The 21,383-nt window shown below is 37.3% G+C and overlaps 2 protein-coding genes across 2 annotated transcripts in view; both read left to right on the forward strand.

Annotated features, from left to right (window-relative positions):
* Window positions 1-21,383, forward strand: part of DYNC2LI1 (dynein cytoplasmic 2 light intermediate chain 1) — a 39,396-nt gene that overhangs the window by 11,519 nt on the left and 6,494 nt on the right. Inside the window, exons 3-10 of the mRNA XM_055539949.1 lie at window positions 2,183-2,217; window positions 3,435-3,504; window positions 5,611-5,699; window positions 11,566-11,752; window positions 12,955-13,023; window positions 13,615-13,692; window positions 17,294-17,370; window positions 17,957-18,027. Coding sequence (XP_055395924.1) covers window positions 2,183-2,217; window positions 3,435-3,504; window positions 5,611-5,699; window positions 11,566-11,752; window positions 12,955-13,023; window positions 13,615-13,692; window positions 17,294-17,370; window positions 17,957-18,027 — 676 coding nt within the window. The remainder of the gene's footprint in view (window positions 1-2,182; window positions 2,218-3,434; window positions 3,505-5,610; window positions 5,700-11,565; window positions 11,753-12,954; window positions 13,024-13,614; window positions 13,693-17,293; window positions 17,371-17,956; window positions 18,028-21,383) is intronic.
* LOC129622987 (60S ribosomal protein L22-like 1) lies at window positions 242-1,249 on the forward strand. The gene has a single exon (XM_055539950.1). It carries the CDS (start codon window positions 268-270, stop codon window positions 634-636), a length of 369 nt encoding a protein of 122 aa, XP_055395925.1. The 5' UTR covers window positions 242-267; the 3' UTR covers window positions 637-1,249.

The following is a 21,383-nucleotide window of genomic DNA, read 5'->3' on the forward strand; positions in this document are numbered from 1 at the left end:
TCCCCTATTTGGAAAATTTAGATTGTTTCTGATCTTTCACTTTGATATAACACCTACCAATAAATATCTTTCAATTATGTATTTTAGTGCTCTTCCAATGATTTATTTATAAATCTTACTACCAAAAAAGTCATTCAGTTTAATCATAGCCCAGATGTAATTTGGAGTCACAATTTATCTTTTTGAGGGTAAGTATTGTAGGTTCCCTGGCTTTAAAAAACACATATATAGTGAAATAGCTCTCTCATCGCGCGGCAAGCCTTCAAGATGGTGCTGAAGAAAGACAAGAAGCCTAAGAAGTCAACCTGGAAGTTTAATTTGGATCTTACTCATCCAGTAGAAGATGGAATTTTTGATTCTGGAAATTTTGAACAGTTTCTGCGGGAGAAGGTTAAAGTGAATGGAAAAACTGGAAATCTTGGGAATGTCGTTCACATTGAACACTTCAAGAATAAAATCATAGTCGTTTCTGAGAAACAGTTCTCTAAAAGGTATTTGAAGTACCTTACCAAGAAATACCTTAAAAAGAACAATCTTTGTGATTGGCTTCGTGTGGTTGCATCTGACAAGGAGACTTATGAGCTTCGTTACTTCCAGATTAGTCAAGATGAAGATGAATCTGAGTCTGAGGACTAGATGATGCCATCCTTCACAGGGCTTTGCTTGCTAATAAAACTAATTAAGCATACAAAAGAAAGAAACATCTTGAAATGGACCTTTAGCTTATCAGTGAATAAAAAACATTACTCTGTATGTTAAACGTTCATCTTTATTTAAGTGTATGCTGTTTATATAGTGCTGGCTTTCCTTTAATACTTTTTTATATTTTTATTGGAGTGTAGTTGATTTACAATGTTGTGTTAGTTTCAGGTATATAGCAAAGTGAATGAGTTATACATAGATATCCACTCGTTCTTTTGTCATATAGACCATTACAGAGTATTGAGTAGAGTTCCCTGTGCTGTACAGTTTTTTAGTTATATGCTAAGTTGCTTCAGTTGTGTCCAACTATCTGCAAACCCACTGACTGTAGCCCGCCAGTCTCCTCTGTCCATGGGATTCTCCAGGCAAGAATACTGGAGTGGGTTGCCATTTCCTACTCTTACCTGTTTTATGTATAGTAGTGTGTACATGCCAGTGTCAATCTCCCAATGTATCCTTCTCCCCTGTATCCTCTGGTAATCATAAGTTTGCTGCATCTGACTTCCATTTTGTAAATAAGCCTTTGTCCACTTCCCCCCCACCCCAAATATTTTGTATAAGCAATATTTAAATAGCTTAGAGCTAGTGGAATTTCAGGATTTATCTAATGTACTGGTTTTACAGATGTCCTCAAGTTATATAGCAAAAACACAATTGGGTGTAACTAATAAAATATATAGATTTGATCAACAGTCAAAAAAAACACAAACACATATATAGTGAAATAATCTGTGTTTTTGGTAGTCCAGACTTTTCTAAACTGCTTTCTTGAATCCTAAAGGTCTCCTTTGGTAAACTTTCCCTGCTGCTCTTTTATTTATATTCCTGTAAAAGATTGTCTTAAAAAGGTAAAGCTTCACTGTTTAAAAAAAAAACAGTGACTTAAACCACTAGATCAGTCCCTGGCTCAGATGTGAGGTTAAGTTTCATGATTAGTGGCTGAGATGGGACCAGAACCTCTATTTCCTGACTCCTAAAAAGAAATTTAAAGTACATCTTCTAGAAATAAGACAAACCAAAAAAAGTATTCTAACCGATATCTGGATTGCTTACTTGGAATATGTCTTCAACATGTCCTATATTTGTGTGTTATCCTTTTTTATTTCCACTTCAACAAATTGGAATTAAAACATTTTAGAAGACACTAATCATCAGCTTAACCAGTAATTAGCATTAACGAGTAGAGAGAAAATTTAAGACAGCTGCCAAGTTGACCACTAAAATGAGGTTTGATTTTCTAGTATTTGTCATCTGTGGTACTTTATAATTATAATAATAGCAGTGTAGTTACACTCTGATGGAAAGTTGACAGTTAACTTTTTCCACTTATCAAACTTAGGAGCAATTCTGAAAGTTTCTAGTTTCCAGGTAATTTATCATTCAAGTGATTAAAAGCTATTTTGGGCCACAATTATGAACAATAATAAAATTTTACATGTGGATGACATTAACACAGTATTCTTTCTTTTTGAATTTCTAGGGAAAGACTACTATTATTCTAAGGTGTCTTGACAGGTAAGTGTTATATTAAACTTTAGAATACATTTTTGCTTATTCTTATTGTAAGGCTGCTGCTGCTGCTGCTAAGTCGCTTCAGTCATGTCCGACTCTGTGCGATCCCATAGACAGCAGCCCACCAGGCTCGCCCGTCCCTGGGATTCTCCAGGCAAGAACACTGGAGTGGGTTGCCATTTCCCTCTCCAATGGGTGAAAGTGAAAAGTGAAAGTGAAGTCGCTCAGTCGTGTCCTACTCTTAGCGACCCCATGGACTGCAGCCCACCAGGCTCTTTCATCCATGGGATTTGCAAGTTAGAATATAAAAGACATATTTCCATTTTGTGACCTAAACAAAATATTCTAATTCTTATGAATCCATATTATGGCTTTTACAGTCTTCCTTTAAAGATGAAACCAACAATAAGCAGAAAAAAACTGTATAGGATTAATAATGGATTTCCTTATTTGAGGGAAGAAATTAGCATATTACTCAATATGTAATAGATAGTACTTACTTGTTTTGGCTATGCTAGTCTGCTATTTAAACTTTTTAATTTTATCTAGTTCATGATCGTTTGAACATTATAATCTTTGAATTGCTCATAGGTATGCTTCTGAAGCACATTATTGGTCATCAAACTGTACATGTTGCCATTTGTTTTATGTACTTCTTAGCCTTCTTTACCATGGAAGCATGCCAGCAGGTTACGGTAGTTACCATGTTTCAGGAAGTTTTGGTAAGGAAAGTCTTGTTGGTTTGCAGCTCTCGTTAGCTAAATGATGCCCAGGTTTGAGCTATGATTTTGGTTGAGAACTGTAATAAAAAATCTTTTATTGATGTCTCCATTAAATTGAAAGTCATTATGTTCCCAGCTCCTCACATTGAGGCTGAGCATAAACCTATTGTCTTTGCTTCCCTCGTGGCCTGGATGCAGAGAGCGTATGCCCTGACACAGCCACCAACACTGCCAGCTCCTTCTCTGCTCCCCGAATGGTGTCACTAGGCGCTGCCACTAAACGCAAGTGCCATTACTCACCTCTGCAGTTGCTACTAAAGTCTGTTAAGATGCTTTTTTGAAGGCTTATTTAATTTTTGTATAAATTCTTAATCATTTTTATCTCAATGTGTTACACACAGCGTAAGTTCTCTGCTAATAAAGTTCTTAAGAAGCAAAAATAAGGTAAGATGATAGCTTAAGAAAATGATGGTAATAATACTTATCTTCACTGTACAGGGATGAGCCACCAAAACCAACCTTAGCTTTGGAATATACGTATGGAAGAAGAACAAAAGGACATAACATTGTGAGTGTCTTTTTGGTGATGTTGCTCTACACGTGTATGGAGAAGTAAGGATGCTGACATTGTTTTACATTTTCCATCTTTTCCACAATCAATAAACATATCCGGGAGTACACTTCCTAGCTATGTAATACTTTTAAAGTCAAATGCAACTCAGCACAGAGGAAGCCACCCAAACTGTGAAAATATTTTGGCCTTCTCATTTGTTATGTCTTAAGATGCTTGAATAGGATTACTCTGTAACTTCAGTGTACAGGCTTTGGGCATATTTTCTTCTTTCAAATGAGAATAACATTGTGAGTTATCTTGTCTCCTGAAAAAAATCTGCTAAAAATATACATTTGACCTGTTGGATATTTATGAAAATATACTGCTTAAAATCCAAATTATTAGCATTTTTACAAATACATCTTAAAGTTGGTAATCCTATTTGAGACCACAGGCCCTAACTGGCCACAATCCTATTTTCACTTGTGTTGGTTTATCTATAGAGGATAGTTAGAAATTGTTCAGGATAGAGGGAGAACTTATAGTGTATGTTAGGAGAATAAAAAATTCTAAGTAAAATTCTCTTTTGGTGTTCCCATAAGGAAGAGGTCATTTCTTAAATAAAGTTCGGTGTATGGAGAACAATCTAGAATAAAGAAGGTCCCATATCTCCCATAACTCCCATAACACAGGCAAATTTTTATAGGTTGATCCAGTCTAAGTGTTTGATCATTAGACAGTGTATAGAGAGTTTAAATTGTCTGTTGCTGCTTCCTGGTTTCACCAGTGCAACTTGGTTATTAAAACCATGAAATTGAAAAGAAAAAACAATATATTGAGATGTGGGAGAACTTTGTTTTTGTGAATCACATAAATTTTTGCATGGGTGATAAGCCTAGAAGTAGCCTTGTCCTTGTTGTGGGAGAGTCTGAGTCAACTTTCATAAGCTTAACTTTTGAGAAAAGCTCTAAAAGCTTTTCTTCATCCAGTTGTGAATCAAGGGAGATTGTCCATTGAAAACTTATTTCTCCCCCCAAACATTAGAGATTCAAATACCAACTGCAAAACAGTTTCAATGCTTGAGATGATAACCTGTCAAAAAGCAAAATATATTTATCTAAAACTGCCGTAATGACCATTTGCCTCTTCCAAGTTCTTGGTATTGGGTACATGAAAACTCATGTGGTTTGTTTTTCACCTGCTTGTTTCTGCTAAACTTTATGCTATCAAGTTGGGCTTTTCTGTATTCATTCTAGAAGATTCACATCTTTCTCAGATTGAAGGTCTCCTAAGAGTTCTAAATGGAGGAACTTTATCAGCTCCTCACACAATCATATCTTGAAGGCTCTCAGTATCTGGCCAGAAGGAGAAATGCCATCAGCTAGCCAGCAATCTAGGACAGTTGTCATGGAACAGATGGTCTTTTTTCCAAGCTACTGGGCTACTGCCCACTCCTTTTAGTCCCCCTATAGTTTGAGTTCTCTGAAAAGGGAAGCAGTTGCAGAGAGTCCGTGTCCCCCACCTACCTCTTGTATTGCCAGTGCCAGCCTGTCACTGTCCCCAGGGATGTCAGGCCCAGACCAGCTGCTTATACTTCTGCCCAGTTGATCCTGATCTGCAGGTCGGACTCCTGTCTGTTCTCCCCGTTTCCTCTGGTCTTGTCTTTATGTCTGATTTATTGTGTGAGCTTCTGTCTTCTCCCTCAATTAGGATGTTTTCCCGTTCAGTTGTTTTGTTTCTACCTAAAATTATAACTGTTTTCACAAAGATAATTCCAAATGTGTTCAATTTGTTAATTTCTAATGTGAGTGTTTGCTACCTGTGATATTTACAGAGTTGGGGTGCTGTTTAATGTCTTCTATTAAATTAGGGTAGAATCAGGGCATTTAGTACCCATGTATATTCTTAATGTTTCATCTTTGTTCTTTGGAATAGATGTTTTAGTGTATTTTGAGGGATGGGATCAATAAAGGAGAAAATTTTGACTGCCACAAATGGTCTTGAGGACTGTAATATCTTGTATCCATAATTATTACTGGCTGGTGCTAATGAACTATAAGAACTATTTAAAATGTAAAAACATCAAAGAATATTAATATGAAAAAAACCTGTTTTTTTCAGCCAAAAGATATTGCTCACTTTTGGGAGCTAGGTGGAGGAACATCTTTACTGGATTTAATCAGCATCCCAATCACAAGTGACAGCTTACGGTAAGTGGGGTCAGTGAGGAATAGCGGTTAGTAAGTATCCAGTGGAGGCCACAGGATGAACATGAGTTTTTTGTGAATCAGAATTTGCGGGGACAGTTTTATGTTGCTGAAGGTTTACCTTAACTTCCTTTCTATGTGCCTAAACTGTAGTGCTCTCAGAGATTTTAAAAGAACCAAGGTTCTGGTTCCAAATCGGGAAAAGAATACGTCAAGGCTGTATATTGTCACCCCACTTATTTAACTTATATGCAGAGTACATCATGAGAAACGCTGGACTGGATGAAGCACAAGCTTGGAATCAAGATTGTCGGGAGAAATATCAATAGGGAGAAATAACCTCAGATATGCAGATGACACCACAAGTGAAGAAGAACAGCCTCTTGATGTGAGTGAAAGAGTTGGCTTAAAACTCAACTCTTAGAAAACTAAGATCGTGGCATCTGGTCCCATCACTTCATGGCAAATAGATAGGGAAACAGTGGAAACAGTGACAGACTGTTTTTCAGGGCTCCAAAATCACTCAGATGGTGACTGCAGCCATGAAGTTAAAAGACGCTTGCTCCTTGGAAGGAAAGTTATGACCAACCTACACAGCATATCAAAAAGCAGAGACATTACTTTGCCAACAAAGGTCTGTCTAGTCAAAGCTATGGTATTTCCAATAGTCATATATGAATGTGAGAGTTGGACTATAAAGAAAGCTGAGTGCCAAAGAATTGGTGCTTTTGAACTGTGGTGTTGGAGAAGACTCTTGAGAGTCCCTTGGACTGCAAGGAGATCCAACCAGTCCACCCTAAAGGCAATCAGTTCTGACTGTTCATTGGAAGGAATGATGTTGAAGCTGAAACGCCTATATTTTGGCCACCTGATGCAAAGAACTGACTCATCTGAAAAGACCCTGATGCTGGGAAAGATTGAAGGTGGGAGAAGAAGAGGACGACAGAGGATGAGATGGTTGGATGGCATCATCTACTCAATGGACATGAGTTTGAGTAAACTCTGGGAGTTGGTGATGGACAGGGATGCCTGGCATGCTGCAGTCTGTGGGGTCACAAAGAGTCGGATATGACTGAGCGACTGAACTGAACTGAACTGAAGGTTCTGGCCTGTGCTGAAATGAGATAGTTGGCATCCGACTAGTAATATATTTTGCAAGCCTACAAACAAACAAAATATGTCAAATAACACTTGGGCAATATATTCACTTGGCAAAAAAAAATACTTCAAAAAATAAATTTGAAAACTCAATTCTTTTTAATACCCATCCAAGCATGAGCTAATTCAGCCCCTGAGTTTTTCCTGCAACTAGATATTATGTTTCCTTTAAATTTAACTGGCTTCTTTGGTGGCTCAGGTGCCTGCAATACAGGAGACTTGGATTCAGTCCCTGGGTCAGGAAGATCCCCTGGAGAAGGGAATGGCTACCCACTCCAGTATTCTTTCTTGCCTGGAGAATTCCATGGACAGAGGAACCTGGCAGGCTACAATCCGTGGGGTCACAAAGAGTCAGACATGACTGAGTGACTAACACACACTTGAATTTAATACTAATGTTAATATCACTGAGGGGCTTCCCAGGTGGTGCTTGTGGTAAAGAACCCACCTGCCAGTGTAGGAGACACAAGAGACACGGATTAGATCCCTGGGTCAAGAAAATCCCCTGGAGAAGGGCATGCAACCCACTCCGGTATTCTCGCCTGGAGAATCCCCATGGACAGGGTAGCCTGGAGGGCTACAGCTCATAGAGTCACAAAGAGTTGGACACAACTGAAGCGACTTAGCACGCACACACACCAGTAAAGCCTCATGCAATGAAAGTTTGTGAGTTAGAAGAGGAAGAAGTGTCTGTTTGCTGACCTTAAAGAAAAAGAACCTGGGGGAAAACCTCAAGCTCTTTGGTGGTGTTTTCCTGAGAATGATTCCCACATGTTGGCCAAATCAGATGTGGAAAATTGTGACATTTCTCACAATGTTCCTGGGAACCCATCTTAGCCAAAGAAAACAGAATTAAAAGATCTGAAATATCTTACTGTTGTCAGAGTTTAAAACAGACCATTGCTGCTGGACCAGATACAAAGGGCTTGACAATAATTTGTCAAATTTCAACCATTAAGATCTTGAGAATTTTTTCTTGTTAACAGGATAATTGTTTTTCCGTAACTAGCTAGTAATGTTGGCTTTCTTTGTCCAGTGATTTTTTTTTTCTTTTAAAGAAATAAAATTTAGTGTCTTTTGCTTATCACAAAAATCTTTTATGATCATAAGGAAAACTTGGAAAAATAGTGAAACATACATGAAAAGTAAAAGCATCTGTGATCACATGAAAAAAAGGACTATTCTCAACATACGGAGGTATTTCTTTCAGTGTTTTCAGGGTTGTCAATATACTTTGTACAGGTATGAGATATTGTGTATACACATTTAGATCTTGCTTTTTCACTTAAAACCACCATTTCCCCTGACATTATTTTTTTAGAATCATGGGATTTTACAGCTGTGTAGTTCTCATTTGTCCTCCTTTAACAGAGAAATAATTGAAGCTGCCTGGGAATTAGGGCAACTCATGGTGGTGTGGCTGAGAGGAGATGACAGGGGCGGGGAGCAGCTGAAGGAACAAGAGCTGCCGGCCAGCCTGGCCTGAGGCAGACAGGAGTAAAAAGGCTGGGAGCAGCTCTTCCCAGTTCTGGCCCTGTTTTCACATCACCTTTCTGTATTACCTCACTTCCTTCTCTAGACCTTATGGGCTTGTAGAAATTCTGGTTTCTGCAGGAAGCCAAATCTTTCCACAGTTTCTTCACTGCCTCGCTTTGTGAGTTCCTGGTCTTCTTTCCATGGAATCCCAGAGCAGCTGGAGCCTGCCTTAGGAGAGAAGAGGGGTCAGGGTGATGATGAACAGAGGGCAGGGGCGCCACAGGCCTGGGTCCAAAGCAGCTTGCTGAGTGCTTGACGAATTCATGGAAAACATTTCACTCCTCATTAGTCGCAAATCTCAGAGTGTTTTGTGACTGGAATTAATTCGACATGTAATTTCCTTGAGTTGGACAGAGCCCAGCCACCTTACCAAATGCTGTTAGATACTGTTTTTCTTTAAAATGACTGTTCATAGAATAATTATAGATGCATTGAACGTTTCCATAGACCTTAGATAATTGGTAAGAGAGCATTTCCTGTGGTCCACTTCCCTGTTTTCAGAGGTAGTGTTTTATAAAAAAATTTTTTAGCTGTCATTTGCTATGAAGGCAAAAGTAACACAAGTATTTACAATGCAGTGGAAACATAAATTTTAACCTTAGAAAAAAGTTGAATAATCCATTTTCCCTTTGGTTAAAACAAAGTTATTTTCATTTGGAAAAAATGATACACTTTATATATATTTTACCACAGTAAAAAAAAAAAAGCTAAATCATGGTCTTTTTTTTTTTTAACATTAATCATGCTAAAACTCTGAAAATAAAATTAGTTTCCTTTATATATACACACACACACACACACACACACATTATAATTAAGAAAAGCTGTTTCTGAGCTTATTCAAATGAAAGATATGGTTGGCTAGACAATTTAATGGCATAATAACTTTATAGAAAATCTTAGGTAATGTCTAAAAAGACTACTTTCTGGATTTAGACCTATAGTATAGAATTTAGCTATTGTTTTGCTTTACACAAAATAGCTGATTTGCTCAAACTAAACAAAATAATAGTTGTTGTTTAGTCACTAATTTGTCCAACTCTTCTGCGACCCCATGGACTGCAGCCCGCCAGGCACCTCTTTCCATGGGATTTCCCAGGCAAGAATACTGGAGTGGGTTGCCATTTCCTTCTCCAGGGGATCTTCCCGGCCCAGGGATTGAACCTGCATCTCCTGCCTTGACAGGCGGATTCTTTAGCACTGAGTCACCAGGAAAGCCCAGATAACTTGACTATTTTATGGCCAGCATATATTATAATTCCTTGCTATTTCTGCTAGCAGAATGTTTGCTCTGTTGATCAAAGATATATTGGCCCATGATTATGGCTGTTCAGACTTACTACAACCATTCTCTGTAATACTTTTAGATTTATGTTTGTTTTTTATTGTAAAATAACATAAGATTCACCATTTTAGCCATTTTTAAGTGTGCAGTTGAGTGACATTCAGTATTATTCACATTGTTTTGGTACCATCACCACCACCACCCCTCTCCAGAGCGTTTCATCGTCCCAGATTGAACCTGTACCCATTAAACAATAACTTCCTACTTCCCCCTCTTCCAACCCTTGGTAAGTACCATTCTAGTTTCTGTCTCTATGATTTGACTACTCTCACTACCTCATGTAAATAAAATCATCCTTTTGGGTCTAGTTTATTTCACTCAGCATAATGTCTTCAAGATTCATCCATGTTGTAACATATGTCAAAATTTCCTTCCTTTTTAAGGCTGAACAATATTTCATTGTATTCATTTACCACATTTTGTTTAGCTGTTAACCCATTGATGAACATTTGGGTCATTTCCACTCTTGCAATTGTGAATAACGCTGCTATGGACATTGGTATACAAATACCTGTTTGAGTCCCTGATGTCAAAACACCCAGAAGTGGAATTGCTGGATCCTCCTATAATTTTTTGAGGAACAACTGTACTGCTTTCCACATTGTCTACTCTGGTGTTTTATATTCCCATTGGCAATGCCCCAGGGTTTCAATTTCTCTCTATTCTTTCCAACACTTATTATTTTCTGGATTTTTTAAATTTTTTATTGTAGCTATCCTAATGGGCAAGAAGTGGTATCTCATTGTGGTTTTGATTTGCATATCTCTAATGATAATACACGGAGAAGGCAATGGCACCCCACTCCAGTACTCTTGCCTGGAAAATCCGTGGACAAAGAAGGCTGGTAGGCTGCAGTCCATGGGGTTGCTAAGAGTCGGGAACGACTGAGCGACTCCACTTTCACTTTTCACTTTCATGCATTGGAGAAGGAAATGGCAACCCACTCCAGTGTTCTTGCCTGGAGAACCCCAGGGATGGGGAAGCCTGGTGGGCTGCCGTCTCTGGGGTCGCACAGAGTCGGACACTACTGAAGTGACTTAGCAGCAGCAGCACAGCAATGATAATACAGGACATCTTTTCCTGTGTTTATTGGCCATATGTATGTCTTTAAATACAGAAATATGTATATGAGTTCTTTGCCCATTTTTAAATTGGGTTGTTTGTTGTTGCTGAGTTTAGAGTTATGTTTGATATACATGAACATGAGCATGTGTGCGTATGGTCATGGTGGTGGAGTGTGTGGTGGCCTGGAGGGAGGCAGCAAGGCCTTTCAGAGAGGTAGCAGGGTACAAGCAGAAAACCATGTGGCTCTGGATCTAAATACCAGCTCTACAGTTCACTAGCTCTATGAGTCTGTGCCTCAGATTTCTAATCCATAGAAATGCCATCGTAACATTTTCCAGGAAGTCTTGTTGGTTTAGGAGGAAATAAGCTAGGTAGACTCCAGGCAGGGTCCATCAGTAAATATTTTCTTCTGCCTCACCACATTGTTGTATTGTTGCTGCTGCTGTGATGATTGTTTTTGCTTTCCTTCTTTGGAACACACAGCAAAACTGAATCTAAACATGGCACTGTTGGATCCAATTGCACATTATGTGAACTGGGTTGTTATTAGTTCAAACAAGAAGTTTGGTTGTAACACTTAAATATCACTAGGGAAAAGCACTGGAATAAATAAGGCTATAATTTGGGCATATTTTTCTTAGAAAACTGCTATTTTTTTTTTCTTATAGTGTTACTCTTAGAAAATACATTTCAGTATAGTAGGGTTTCAAATGGTAATTATTTTGAGTCTTTTTTTTTTTTTGAAAGATGTTTTTATTTCTTTAGGACGTTTTCTATTGTGCTTGTTTTGGATCTTTCAAAACCTAATGACCTTTGGCCCACCATGGAAAATCTGTTGCAAGCCACAAAACTTAACATAGATAAAGTGATAATGAAACTGGGGAAGAAGAATTCTAAAGCAGCTTCTGAAATGAGACAGAAGATGTGGAGCAATATGCAGAAGGACCATCCAGTGAGTTGCTGCTGGGATTATTCTTGAAATTCTTAGCCCCACACATAGTTAAAGATAACATCACAAACAATTTCTTTAGATTTTTATGCATGAGTTGAAATTCACTTGATGTGGATGAACCTGTTCACTGGAAAATTACAGCAATTTAATAAAACCTCAGAGCAAAACAAGGAAAAAGATTTCATATGTCTTCTCGTAAGACATCTACCATGATTGTTATGGCATATTACACCAATCAAAAGGAACAGAGTTTCAAAGTAGTAGTTTGATACTGATTTTATAATCTCTGTGAAATGAAGATACAAAACCAGGTTGTACAAATGTCACCTAGCAAAGACCAGAAAAGGATACAGTTTTAAGCAAGGAATAGAGTTTCAACAGCCTTTACTGTCATTCTATACATTCATTAATTGTCTGTCACATTATCAGTATCTTTTTATCATCTGATAATTAAATTATCAAGTTGCAATATGGTAACACAAGTCTTTTATGTACAATCAGGAATGTCATCATCTAGAAAACTAAGAAAGGTATTTTATATTGCCCAAAGTTTATATGAGTGTTTTACAAAAGGAATATCAAACAAAACTGGTAGTTATGGTTCCCATATATGCAGTATAAATGTTGTTATGCTGCTGCTGCTGCTGCTAAAGCACGTCAGTCGTGTCCGACTCTGTGCGACCCCATAGACAGCAGCCCACCAGGCTCCCCCGTCCCTGGGATTCTCCAGGCAAGAACACTGGAGTGGGTTGCCATTTCCTTCTCCAATGCATGAAAGTGAAAAGTGAAAGGGAAGTCGCTCAGTTGTGTCTGACTCTTAGCGACCCCATGACTGCAGCCCCCCAGGCTCCTTCATCCATGGGATTTTCCAGGCATGAGTACTGGAGTGGGGTGCCATTGCCTTCTCCAAATGTTATTATAACAAACAGTTAATACAAATAACTTAAAAAAAAAAACAGGAAGGCAACATATAAGAAAATAAAGGAACAGAACATGAAGAATAAATATGGTAGCTTAGGGAATTGTCATTTCTAGTTTTATGCTTGAGAAATGTAGCTTTAAAGATTAAATACTGGAGCAACCTCTGTCAAGCCAACAATGTTAACACTGTGGGCAGATTTAAAATGACCTAAGTCATAGAAATTGCTGAATACATAGTAGTAAACAATTACAGTGAATCAATGAAATATGTTTGTTAACAGGATCGTGAATTACTTGACCCATTTCCAATTCCTCTGGTCATAATCGGAAGTAAATACGATATTTTTCAGGTGAGCTCTTCCACTTCTAGTTGAGCTTGTGGTACACACTTGTCTAGCCTTTATAGGAGAGAAACAAAAGTAATAATGAAATGAGAAAAACGACTCGGGGCAGGGGAGAAGTCAAGGAGTCACACATCTTAAAGATTTTGGAAAAGGGAAAGAGAAAATAGGTGAAAAACAGTAAATACAGTGGAATGATGGGGATAAGGCAGAAGATTTAGAAACTGAATCCAGTCCAGTCACCAAGGGACAGGACTTATGTCCCAACTTTTAAATTGAAGAAAGTAGAAAATTGGTTTCTTCTTATCTTTGCTTGTCAGAGAATCCTTGGGGTATTCCACTTGATAAAATGTGTGCTTGTATCTATATTCTACTGGGCTAAGTGTTTAAACAAGGAAAGATCTGACAGTGTAGCCCTAGAAGGCTGCAGCTATTGCTCAGCTTCTACAGAACCAAATGCCAAAGTAATGGAATCCTACTCAAGGTACATTTCAAAAAATAAAGAAGAAAGAATCTATTTCTGTATTTAATAATTTGTACTTTTCTGCTACAGATACTAGTTCTCTTAACTTTTTTCTTTTTAATAACATACGTCTTTAGGATTTTGACTCTGAGAAGAGGAAGGTAATATGCAAGACACTTCGATTTGTTGCACATTATTACGGAGCATCATTAATGGTTTGTATGTTTCCTGTCCTTTGGGTTTGAACAGACAGTAACAAATTTGGAAAGATTACCGACTTGGTGCAGAATAATGAATGCAGATGCTTTTACTAATGCATGTCATTCTCTCCTTTCCATTACCATTGCCCTCAAAGCCTCTTGTTACAGAGCGTTCATAATGTATTTCTGGAACACACACTGCTAGATAGCCTACCATTTCCTTGAAGTGAAAGTTCAACATTTTTAATAGTCATAAATCCCCATCTGTCTTAGAGATAAATTGGTTATTTATCTATTCATCTTTTAGTTTTCCTTTAAGAATTAGAATCTATATTCACTTAAAAAAGACTAACAATTTTTTTTTTTTTTTTTTTTTTTCAAAAAAGCTTTAAAAATGCTATTTGTTGTAGAGGTTAAAAATAATGAACTTGGGAGTCATGCTGCCTGGATTCAAATCTCAGGGCAACCATTTACTAGATAAGGGGTCTCAGGTAAGTCACTTAACCTCACTGAAGCCTTAGTCTCCTCCAAGGTAAAATGGACAAAAATAGTCCTACCTTCATAGGGTTGTTGTGAGGGTTAGTAGCAGGAATATACCTGAAACCCTGAAACCCTTAGCACAGGGCCTGACACAAATCTCAATAAAGGCTGGTTCTTGTAACTGTTAGCATTATCTCTTCCACAGCAGGACCAAATGTTGCTAGATATCCTCTAATGCAATAAAATACAAAAGCATGTTTATTTCTTTAAAAATTCCTCCCATTTGAATCCTCTCTTTTGCCCTCTAAAGCAAAGTGCTCAGAGGAGCCTGTAGACAACATGGCCTAGTCCCCAGCTTTCATGGCTAATATATTAAGACTGAAAGTAACAAGTATGATCTGTATTTAAAATTCTTATACTTTCCAGAATACTCCAAATACACTTTATTATGTATTTTCTTAAAAATCATCACCTTTTATGTGTGTACTGTATCTACCTACTTGCATATTAGGTTGACAAAGTATTTTGGAAATATTCTTTTCTAAAAACTATTTTTCATATTTTTTTCCATTATGGTTTATTACAGGATAGTGAATATAGTTCCCTGTGCTAGACAATAGGACCTTGTTTATCTTTTCTGCATATAATAGTTTGCATCTGCTATTTCCAAACTCGCAATCCAACTTTCCCTCACCCTCTCTACTCTGCCTTGGCAACCACGGAAATATTCTTTACTGTTTTGAAAAGATACAGAGAATTCAAACTAGCTTACTCATTCAGGGTACAGAAGCAAAGATCATGGATCTTATAGTTTCTTACTTTCGCTTCTAGATAAAGCTCCACATTTACTTCTGTTTAGTTAGCTGAGGAAAATCCCTCTCTTTGTTTAGAAACAGATTACATTTTGATGATCCATCAGTGCCCAGTCTGGTCTTATCAGTAAGAATGTAATAACAGATGAAGTCAGATCAACCCAGGCCACAGCAGACCTGCAATTAATCATGGCTCTCAAGACCCTAGAAGTCCAGGGACGGGAAAGGATCTGAGAATCTTTCACCTCAGCTGTCAATAAATCAGAGGTTGGCTTTAGAAAAGCACTCTGGACCACCATGGAAACCGTACAGCTTTTCTAGCTTCCCAAATCAAGAAGAGAGCGGCCAGAGCTAACAAGGCCCCACCTTTCAGTTTCACTTCCACTCTGACCCTAGAGTCCAGACTTTGGTACTTCCTGCTTTCCAAGGTTCAATGATATGCAACAGTTTGTTTTTTTTTTAAACATGGTTTATCTTTTATAATTCAGTCAAGAATACTAATTCAGTAATATGAGCAATCTGATCAAGTTAATAAAAAAAGAGAAAAACACTGGTAAGTAGGACCAGATTCAGTGGAGAGACCCCAGGATGGTAGGGAACTTAAAATTATGATATATGAGGAACAGCATAAAATGATATTCTGGCATTTGGAATGTGATAACAGTCTTTAAATATTTGAAGGACTGATCCATGGGAAAGGGGTTAAATGTATGCTTCCGTAGAGTCAAGAACAATGAATCAATGGGGTTTGGTTCAAATTAAGAAATTTCTAATACTGCCATTATCTGAAAGTGGAATGAGTTGCTTTTGGAGATCATGAATTCCCAGGCATTGAGTTCATAAGTAGAACTCTACATATATTTGTGGAGGATATTTTCGAGGCAACTGATGCAGCAGATAGGGGTAGGGATGGGGTTGAATTAGAAAAACTTCTCATGTCCTCCCAGCCCTGCAGTCCTATGAAATACACTTGTGATGAGGTTTTTTTCCTCACCATATAGGGAACATAATAGAGAATACAATGCTGATGATAAAAAGTTGTGTTTTTAAAATTCAACTGAAGTTTTCAAACTAGAATATTGTCTCAAAAGAAGCATAAAATAGTTTCAGTTTTTAAAATGTATCAAATCTTATATATTCACATGAGTATTCTCTCTTGAGTAGTTTCCCCCTGGGAAGTTAAGTGTTAGTCGCACAGTCCGACTCCTTGCCATCCCGTGGACTGTAGCCCGCCAGGTTCTTTGTCCGTGGAATTTTCCTGACAAAAATACTGGAGTGGGTTGCCATTCCCTTCTCCAGAGGATCTTCCCAATCCAGGAATTGAACCCAGGTCTTCTACATTGCAGGCAGATTCTTTACCTTCTGAGCCACCAGGGAGGCCCTTTCCCTGGTAGCCTGTTCTTAATCTGAAAAGTGAAAGTGAAACTCAGTTGTGTCTGACTCTTTGCGACCCGCCATGGACTGTGGAATTCTCCAGGCCAGAATACTGGAGTGAATAGTCTTTCCCTTCTCCAGGGTATCTTCCCAACCTAGGGATAAAACCCAGGTCTTGAACGAATCTTATTCTGAACACTGATCTTTTTACCTTATAATTACATTTCATTTTGGTTCAAGATTGTTTTTCCTACTTGCATACATCTTACTCATTCTGATTTGGCTGGGTGACCTTGGTATTTCCAAACATTCAAAATTAGTCTTAAAAGGTTTTGTAGGGTAGCCATATGTCCTGGTTTTCATCTGATTTATCAGCTTAATGATTAATAGTACCCATGCAGTTTCATTCTTCTAAAATATTCTCGTTTTGATCACTTGGTTATAGACCACCACTGAGAATAGTCAGTAGCCTACTTTGCAAACTTTAAAGGCAAATCTGAAGAGAAGTTTTAAAGTTGTTTTAGTGAGTATCAGTATTGTTAGACTAGTCTGCAGCTCCCACATTAACTGCTTTGAGGACAACTGTATGCGTTTGGAAGGAAAAGTTATTTATGATACATACCTCCTATTTTTTAACCAACCAGATTGCATTTTGGTAATGATTACGGTCCATTTGTGGGAGTAGCTGAAATGATTAGTGCATAAAAACAAGTACATACAATAAATATATCGTGCACTCATGAAATTTGAAGAGTGAGTAAAAACAAATTTATCGAGATTTCTTTCTTTTCCTTTATTCGGGTTTTGTTTTGTTTACTCAAACAGGAGATTTTGTTGTGCAAATAAATAGTAATTCTCTCTGCACTTGTTGAAAGCCATGTTTATTTTACCTCTTTCTGTGATTTGAAAGCCAAGCGTGTAATTTATTGTCCTGATTTTTTTCTTTTTAGTTTACCAGTAAATCAGAAGCTCTATTACTAAAAATACGTGGAGTTATTAACCAATTGGCATTTGGCATCAACAAAAGGTACCATTAAAATATTTTTTAATATCTTTTTACTTTTTATTTTGGTATTCTCTCATCTGATTATTGTTCTCACGAGTCTCTTGTTTCTGAACTGGGAAAAATGCCTCAGATGACTGTTCTTAGATAATTTCATATTATCTCTTGCTTCTTATATTATTTAAATATTTAGCATATTTTACAACTAAAATGTTATATAGTAGTTGGAAACTAGAATAAAATAATCATACTGTTATGCTTGTTTCCTTGATCCTATTACTTCCTTTCCCCTTATTTTAGTAGCTCTCCCCCTATTATCACTATTTTATATCAGAAATGGAATTGATCATTTTAGTAAGTATTTTTCTTAACCTTGCTATCTTTCTTGGTTTTGATTTGAGGTAATTTGGGTCTTTTTTTCTCCTATAATATCTTTATTAGAGCTATACTTTATTTTTTGAATTGGTTAAGTTAATAATCATTCACTCATTTTGAGAAATGCTCTCATAGGGGCTAGATATAAAACTTGGCTCTTGTATTTACAGTAGGGAATGGCAGGATATTTGATTGCTAAACTAAATTAGATTCTTTTTTCTTCTTATCCGTGTAGCAAATCAATATGTGTGGATCAGAATAAACCTCTGTTTATCACAGCAGGATTGGATTCTTTAAGTCAGATAGGTTGGTGAACTTATTAAGATTATTCCATTTGTTTTAATTGCTTATTGATTTTATCCTACTGCCTGTTCACTTCATCTCCAACATCTCCTAACCCTAACCACCGTTTCTGGTTTCATTATTATGGTCATCATGTCTTGTGTATTTATTTGTATACATTGTATTGATGCAGAATGCATCACATTGACATATTTGTGATGAAAGGGGTGTTGGCATATGAGCGACTGATTTCTGATCTTTATACCACTAAAAAAAAATTGCATGTACTTTCTTTCCCTCACTGATTTCTAGGTACTTTTAAATTTTAGCTCCTTGGGTTTAGAAGAAAATCAGAAAGAGAGTAGTCAGGAAATTCAAAGCTATATATTATAAAAAATGATGAAAAATATAAGAGATTCAAGCGTTGGACTAACTCAAAAGAACACAGTTGCATTAACTAGGTATGCCTTAATTTTTTGTTATGTAAATACTTCATCTAATGGGATGTTGGGATGTTTCCTATACTTATCCCTAGACTCACGAAGCAGAAGAAATTTCGAGAGTTTATATGGTCAAGCTCCCTGTCTTCTCACAGAAGTAATTTCATTGTAGAGATTTTGGGGCCTAGCAACTCTGTACTCTGGGTTGGCATAGTTTGGTTTTAACACTAATGGACAGTGGTTCTCTTTTTTCCCACCCCCCATTACTCTTACATGCTGAAGTTGACTTCAAATGTAGAGATCTTTGTCATGGGATTATAGATTGAAGGGGAATGAAAAGAACAGAGGTGTTAATGAGTGATTATAAAGACTGATTTTTATAATTATAACTGCCAACTTAATTTCATTAGCAGTGAGAATCACTGTGTGTAATGATAGAAATGCTGATGGAAATCTTTTGCCCCTGTAAGTAGTCAGAGGTCAGAAAAAGGTCGAAAAATACTGAATTTAAAAAATCATGGAGCTTGGACCTCATCAAAGTTAAAAACTTTTGCTCTTAAAAGCCCATGTGAAAAGAATAAAAGGATATGCTACAATCTGGGAGAAATTTCGAACTACATGCTTTACAAAGGACTAGTATCTTGAATATATAACAGTAAAAAAAAAAAAATCCAATTCGAAAATATGTAAAAGATATGGCCAGATATTTTCATTATGGATATACGATAATGGCAAATAAGCACATGAAAAGATATTTAATAAATTTTATTACATGAAGGAAATGCAAATTGAAACTACATTGAGATATTACCACACACTTACCAGAATAGTTAAAAGGTAACACCAAGTGCTGGTGAGAGGATGTGGAGAAATTGGATCACTCATACATTGCTGGCAGGAATGTAAAATAGACACTCTTTTTCTTTTGAATTTTTTATTTTGTACTCTGGAGGAGGGCATGACAACCCCCTCCAGTATTCTTTCTTGGAAAATCACATGGACAGAGGAGCCTGGTGGGCTACAGTCCATGGGGTCACAACGAGTTGGACATGACTGAAATGACTTAACGTACATTAACATGTATTTTGTATCGGAGCATAGCTGATTAACAATCTTGTGACAGTTCCAGGTGAACAGCAAAGGGACTCAGCCATACGTGTGTCCATTCTCCCCCAAACCCCACTCCCATCCAGGCTGCCACATGACATTGAGCAGAGTTCCGTGTACTAGACAATAGGTCCTTTTGGTTATCCATTTTAGATATAGCAGTGTGTACACGACCTTCCCAAACTCCCTAACTCTCCCCTTCCCTGAGCAATCATAAGTTCATTCTCTAAGTCTGTGAGTCTCTTTCTGTTTTGTAAGTTCATTTGCATTATTTATTTTTAGATTCCACATATAAGGGATATCATACAATATTTCTCCTTCCCTGACTTACTTTACTCAGTATGACGATACTGTCTAGGTCCATCCATGTTGCTGCAAATGGCATTATTTCATTCTTTTTAATGGCTGAGTAATATTCCATTGTAAATATATATACACCACATCTTTATCCACCCCTCTGTTGGTGGACATTAGGTTGCTTCCATGTCTGGGCTTTTATAAGCAGTGCTGCAGTGAACACTGGGGTGCATGTATCCTTTCAGACCATGTTTTTCTCCAGATAAATGCCCAGGAGCGGGACTGCAGGGTCATATGACAGCTTTTTTTTCGTTTTTTAAGGAACCTCCATAGCAGCTGGTCAACCACTCTTGAAAACAGTTTGATGGTTTCTTATAGAACTAATCGTATAGCTACCATATGACCTAGAAATTGCACTATTTGACATTTACTTCAGAGAAATGAAAATGTATGTTCACATAAAAATCTGTACATAGATGTTCATGATATGTTTATTTGTAATAGCCCAAAAGTGGAAACAACCCAGACATCATTCAACAGGTAAATGGATAAACTGTGGTAGATCCATACCATGGAATACTTACTACTCAGCAATGAAAAGGAACAAACTATTGATATATACAGCAACTTGGTTTACTCTCCAGAGAATTATACTGAATTTTAAAAGCCAATCAGAAAATGTTACAGTTCTATTTATATAAAATTCTGGAATGAAGAAATTTTAGAAATGTAGGAAAGATTAATGGTTGTCAGAGGTTAGGGACAGAACTGTAGGTGGGGAGGGAGGGAGGGAGAGGGATTGAGAAGGAGGTGGGTTTGGTTATAAAAGAGCAACACGAGGGATCTTCCTGGGAATGAAACTGTTCAGTGTCTTGACTGTGGTAGTGGATACATGAACCTACAAAGGTGATAAACTTGTGTACAACTTAATACACACGCACACAAGTGAGGACAAGGAAGAAATTTGGGAAATCTGGATAAGGGTGGTGGATTTGATCACTATCTTACCCACCAAAGTCGTAAGGAGGCCCTGAAAGATAGAGTGAAACAGTGAACAATGTAGATGCTAGCATAGAAAGAATGAGAAATCTCAGACTATGCATTGAAAATGTCCAAGAAGTGGCAGCGTATTTTCAAATTTTTCACATTAATTTTTAAGTTATACAGGCAATGCATAAAGACATTCTCCTTATAAATCTTGCAATAGTACATATATGATCAAGTTTAATATTCCATTTTTCTATACATGTGAATGTGGTATAGAAAAAAGACTACTTGTTTTAATACAGTTGTATTATTCGGTGTCATTTTGAAGTTTTCCTTTTTTACTCAACACACCTTAGTGCTTTCTCCATATTAATGCGGCACATGGGTCTGTTGGGAACTTTGACTGCTGGATAGTGTTGCAGAGCATGGCTCTGCATAGGAATTTAGTTCACTGTGCTTCTATTGATGGACATTTCAGCTGAGGCCATTTTTTCACTAATACAAATAATGCGGCTCTGTGAAATCCTTAATGCATGTATGCAGGTATTT

This window comes from Bubalus kerabau, chromosome 11 (assembly GCF_029407905.1).
Source record: "Bubalus kerabau isolate K-KA32 ecotype Philippines breed swamp buffalo chromosome 11, PCC_UOA_SB_1v2, whole genome shotgun sequence".
NCBI classification, from domain to species: domain Eukaryota; kingdom Metazoa; phylum Chordata; class Mammalia; order Artiodactyla; family Bovidae; genus Bubalus; species Bubalus kerabau.